The sequence below is a fragment of the Enhydra lutris genome, unplaced genomic scaffold (assembly GCF_002288905.1).
Source record: "Enhydra lutris kenyoni isolate GAN:26980312 unplaced genomic scaffold, ASM228890v2 scaffoldscaffold111, whole genome shotgun sequence".
Classification (NCBI taxonomy): Eukaryota; Metazoa; Chordata; class Mammalia; order Carnivora; family Mustelidae; genus Enhydra; species Enhydra lutris.
The window spans coordinates 935,008-940,283 of record NW_019154195.1 but is presented as its reverse complement, the minus strand read 5'-3'; the positions used below and the strand labels follow the sequence as shown (position 1 = coordinate 940,283).

Sequence of the window (5,276 nt, the reverse complement as noted above, 5' to 3'; positions counted from 1 at the left end):
GACTCCTGGGTCTGAGGGAGCAGGGGCTGGGGGCCCGGACTCCTGGGTCTGAGGGAGGAGGGGCTGGGGGCCCGGACTCCTGGGTCTGAGGGAGCAGGGGCTGGGGGCCCGGACTCCTGGGTCTGAGGGAGGAGGGGCTGGGGGCCCGGACTCCTGGGTCTGAGGGAGCAGGGGCTGGGGGCCTGGACTCCTGGGTCTGAGACAGGAGGAGGGGCTGGGGGTGTAAGAGTTGGACCCCAGGCGTCTCAAGGACTTGGTGCTCCCAAGTGCTTGCTCCCACCCAGGTCCCAACCGTCCCCCACGGCCCTAGTGTGCGCAGCTGCCCTCTCCAGCCTCTGGAGGCAGAGAGCACCTGTTTGCTCATAGGAGAAAGAGGCTACTCATCCACCCCCAGGGCCCAAGTCTGTTTGCTTTGGAAACAAGGTGGGGGTGTCTCAAGTTATCTGGTTCATCTTTCACCCTTGGGCCATTGGGTGGTGCCAGGATGTGGGGGCAGGGGCGAGAGCCATCTGCGACCTGAGGCTTGACATTACCCTGCCCAGCAAGTGGTTTCCCCACTCCTCAGATGCTCCAATGAAGAGGGAGACTGAGTCACAATGAAAAGTGTCATTGAGCCCTTAGCCCCTTCTTCCCTCAGACCCAGGAGTGCAGAGCCCCCGCTCCCTCCTCCCTCAGACCCTGGAGTCCAGACCCCCAGCCCCCTCCTCCGTCAGGCCCAGGAGTCCAGGTCTCCAGTCCCTGCTCCCTCAGACCCAGGAGTCCAGACCCCTGGCCCCCTCCTTCCTCAGACCCATGTCTAGCAGGACCTGGGCTCTGGGTCACTGTCTCTACTCTGCCCCGCAGAGATGCCCGGCAAACAGTCAGATGAGGAACAGGTGGAGGCAGGGGCTGCCGAAAATGTAGCTGAGGAGGACCTAGGGGGCCTCACGGCAGAGGAGCTCCGGCAGGGCCAGGAGGCAGCCCTGGAGCTAGAGGACATGATGGCGCTAAGTGCGCAGACCCTGGTCCGGGCCGAGGTGGACGAGCTTTACCAGCAAGTGCGTTCCCTGGGCCAGGGCCGCTTTGGCCGGGTCCTGCTGGTCACCCATCGTCAGAAAGGTACCAGGGCCTGGAGACAGATGCAGGAGGGTCAGAGGGTGGTTGAATGGGTCACAACAGGTGCCCACTGAGGCCGGGGCGTTTAAGCAGGAATCACGTGTTGCCTCTGCCCCCCCACAAGGCTGTGTGTTCTTGGGACTCTCCCCTGCCCTCTCTGAGCCTCAGCTCCTCCTTCGAGAATGTGGGTGACTGAGCATATGTCGACAGCTGTAGTACCCGAGAGAAAGGGGAGCAGACAGAGCCCTCCCCTGTGGTTGTCCCCCGCGGGCTGGCTTCGTCTGGAACTTTCTGGCCAGGCGTGCGTACATCCTGTGTCGGTCCCCTGAGCCGGGCACAGTGTGGATGGAACTCAGAGTCAGCATCGACGCAGGGCACGCCTGGTAAGGCTGCCCAGGGGCTCGGCCCTCGGTGCTTGGAACCCAGAGCTGAGTCCGCGAGGCCTGCCTCCACAGCGGAGCTCCAGCCTGCACAGGGGGAGGGTGTGCAAGTGCGCCCGTCCAGCTGGCGCTGAGCTCTGCATGCTGGGGCTGGGGCGGGGGTGCTGGTTGGCCTCAGACAGCAGGAGCCCACCTTCTCGTGCTCCTGGAGGCAGAAGTCCCCAAGCAGGTGTGTCCCTGTGTGTCCACACCTGTGTGTCTGCGTCCGGTTCCTCTTTCTTTAAGGACACCGGTCACAGTGGAGTGGGGCCAACCCCAGGGACCGCGTTTTACCTCTTTCAAGACTATCTCCAGACAGGGCTCTGTTCTGCGAAAGGCTGTGAGGACTTCTTCCACCTCTGGATTCGGGGACGGGGGTGCATGGTTCAGCCCACATCAGAGACTGATGCAAAGAGCAAAAGGTCCAGACATGGGTCCTCCCTGACTGTGGAGGCACAAGGCCTAACGGGGGGCCAGGGGACCATGCTTTGTTGTACCTCCTGGATGCGGGCCCCTGAGCTGGAGGGGTCTGGGGCCCAGCACTCACAGCCCCAAGGGACGGACGCCATCAGAAATGACAGTGGCACATGCCACCATGGCTGAGGTCCAGGGCGCTGCTGCATCCAGCCGGGGGACAGAAGGACAGTGGTCCGCATGTGAGGCAAGGAGGTGACCTCTGTCCATCACTCCTGGGCTCCTGGTGAGGGCAGCGGGTGACTCTGCAGGTGAAGAAGCCAGAGTTCCTGCCCTCAGGGGACCTACACTCTTGGGAACTGTTTGCATGAAGGTTCCTCCTGGGATGACGGCCCCAGGGCAGAGCATCCCTTCCGCATTCCCTGCGGCTTTGGGGCTCGGGTTTGCTGGAGCCAGGAGCCAAACTAAGTCATCTGAAGTTCCGAGTGCAGTTTCCCAGGGGCCCCCCATCTGTTCCAACACAGCAGAGCAGAAAATCACCAAATGCTGCGTTACTGTTGTTATTAATTACCACGGACGGCGTTTTTGTGGCCACGCGGCGTGTAGGGTTGCACGGCAGGGAGGAGGCGGCAGTGGCGTTGGGGAGAGAGTCTGGGCCGGGGGCGCAGGGGGGCGGCCAGGGTGACCCTCGGCTCCTTCGCTCCCTCCACTCCTGTCCCTGCTGCCCCAGGCACGACCCTGGCGTTGAAACAGCTCCCGAAGGCGTCCACTTCCCTCCGTGGCTTCCTGTACGAGTTCTGCGTGGGCCTCTCGCTGGGCACGCACCCAGCCATAGTCACGGCCTACGGCATTGGCGTCGAGTCGGCCGACTCCTACAGCTTCCTGACAGAGCCCGTCCTGTATGGGGACCTCATCACCTTCATCCAGCCCAAGGTGGGTAGGTGGGCCCCTCCGTGGGCCCCTCTGGAGTTCACAGATCGCCACGGAACCAACGCAGTACCCTGGCGAGACTCGCCTGCCCTCATGGGCTCAGCCCAGGCCTCGAGGGGGTCATGTTAGATCTCCCCAGGGCTCACAGTCCCTCACGGGGTCACGCTGGGCCTCCCCATGGCAAGTCTGTTGGAGGTCCTTCATGGTCCTGGGCCCCCCGGGACTGAGGAGCACCTGCACGGTCTCAGTCCCCGGCCAGCTGTCCGCAGGGGCAGGAGGTCCTGACGCCTGTCCCCCGCAGGTGGGCCTCCCGCAGCCGGCAGTCCAGCGCTGTGCGGCCCAGCTGGCCTCAGCCCTGGAGCACATCCACTCCCGGGGCCTGGTGTACCGGGACATCAAGCCCGAGAACGTGCTGGTGTGTGACCCGGCCTGCCAGCGGGTCAAGCTCACCGACTTCGGCCACACGAGGCCGCGCGGGACGCTGCTGCGCCTGACCGGGCCGCCCATCCCTTACACGGCCCCTGAGCTCTGCTGCCCTCCGCCCCTGCCCGAGGGCCTGCCCATCCAGCCCGCCCTGGACGCCTGGGCGCTGGGGGTCCTGCTCTTCTGCCTGCTCACTGGCTACTTCCCCTGGGACCAACCCCTGGCTGAGGCCGACCCCTTCTACGAGGACTTCCTCATCTGGCAGGCGTCCAGCCAGCCCGACGACCGTCCTCAGCCCTGGTTCGGCCTGACACCCGTGGCCGACAGTCTCCTGTGGGGACTGCTGGACCCTCACCCCCGGAAGAGGAGCCCCGTGAGCTCCGTCCGGGACTACCTGGGGCGTCCCTGGAGGCAGCGGGAGGGGGAAGCTGAAGAGGTGGAGGAAGGGGATGTCGAGGAGGATGGAGAGTGAGGGGGGCAGCCCGAGCCCACCTTGCCTGCGGAGATACGGGAAGGGAACCGCGTGCCCGTGTCCTGAGGCTGCCTCTACCTTCTTGTGCTGGCTTTTGGCTTCTCTTTTACCCGTTTCCCTCTTCCTTTCTTCCTTACCTCCCACATGGCCATCCCTCCCGTGGCCTAGGGGGCCCCTGAGACAGCTGCATGCCTGTCCCACCATCGCCATTCCCCAGGGCTTTGGCACCTGCTGTCCCCTCTGCCCGAGGTCCTGTGGCTCCTTCCCTCGCCTCCCGCACACCCTCGGTGCTTCAGCTGCCCTGCTCAGTGAGGCCTGCCCTTGGCAGGCGAGGTCCCCGGCCCCGTATTCCCACTGCCTCCTTCTCCTCTGCTCCCTGCCCTCGGGGACGCTCATCCCCTTCCAGCTGTCCCTTTAGGTCCATGTGGTTCTTCTGTGTGTCCTGTGGGGGCAGGGGTCCCACCTGTCCTGTGAGGTGCCCCATGGAGCCGGCGCAGTCCTGGCCCGACGGAAGGGCCTCAGAGATGTCTGCTCAATAAACGCACCTGTCTGGTTCTGTGTCACCGCCTCTGTGTCCCTGTCTTCCAGTCCCCTCTCTCCTCCCGGGCCGAGTCTCCCCCACTCCCCCAGCCCTGCGTCTTCTGCCCACAGTCTGGGCTGGCCGTCGCCCTCTTCTCTCACCTAGCTTCACCCGGCACGTTGGTCTCCACGATGCTGCCGGCCTGTCCCTGTGGGGAAGACCCGACAGCATGTTGTCAGGGAGAGACCCGCAGAAGCCGAACACGGCCCCGCGGTGTGGCCGTGCCTCGTGCCGGAGGCTGGCGCGGATGCATGTCAGGACGGGGAGAGCCTGTCTCTGCGCGGGCCCACATGTGAGCAGAGGCCTTGAGCATCAGAGCCGCCCACGGACGGGCACTGCGGCTGGACTGCGGCGGGGATTTCCGGGGATTTCTGCAGAGGTGCGTGTCCATAAGCCTCTGGGCTCAGGGCTGTGCACAAGTCGTGGTGTGTGTGGGGGACACGGTGGGGTGTGACTCTGTCCTGGCCTGTGCGGGTGATGGGACGGTGTGTTTCATGGGTCCGAGTGTTTGAGCCTGTGTGTGAGGGGACAGCACGGAAGTCTGCGTGTGCTTGGCCCTGAGTGTGTGGACATCAGACCTGTGTTTGTATGTCCACAAGACCTTGAGCACGCGTGTGTGTAGCTGGAGGAGAAAAGTCACCCAGACACGGCTGCCAGTCACCAGCTGGGCCCCTCTCTCCTTCACACCTTCCCCCCCCTTGCCCCGGCCCCTTCTTGGCCGCTGCTGTTTGCAAACACTCTGTCTTCCTCTCCTCGCCTTCCTTGGCCTCCCGCCCAGAGCAAGGCTACAACTCAGAGCTGGATCGAGTGTCACTTTCTCCCAGGCCCATACCACCCCCCCAGGGCCCCTGCTGTGGCCTCCTAGGTGTTGCCTGGACTGGGGAGGGGGGTGTTAACAGCGCCTGCGGAGTGACCCCAAAGACCCTTGAATCTAGTTTCAATA

At 64.3% G+C, this 5,276-nt stretch overlaps 1 protein-coding gene across 1 annotated transcript; it reads left to right on the top strand.

The window, feature by feature from the left end:
• Positions 1–845: 845 nt before the first annotated feature.
• Positions 846–3,753, top strand: LOC111139630 (SH3 domain binding kinase family member 2). The gene is made up of 3 exons (XM_022491960.1): positions 846–1,098; positions 2,659–2,861; positions 3,160–3,753. Exons 1-3 carry the CDS (start codon positions 846–848, stop codon positions 3,751–3,753), a joined length of 1,050 nt encoding a protein of 349 aa, XP_022347668.1.
• The last annotated feature ends 1,523 nt before the right edge of the window (positions 3,754–5,276 follow it).

Bases quoted from the DNA above. Each gene is read 5' to 3' on its own strand.
- LOC111139630 (XM_022491960.1), top strand. From the start codon at position 846: ATGCCCGGCAAACAGTCAGATGAGGAACAGGTGGAGGCAGGGGCTGCC. The intron at 1,099-2,658 runs GTACCAGGGCCT...CTGCTGCCCCAG, and splicing joins GGTCACCCATCGTCAGAAAG to GCACGACCCTGGCGTTGAAA. The intron at 2,862-3,159 runs GTGGGTAGGTGG...TGTCCCCCGCAG, and splicing joins TCACCTTCATCCAGCCCAAG to GTGGGCCTCCCGCAGCCGGC.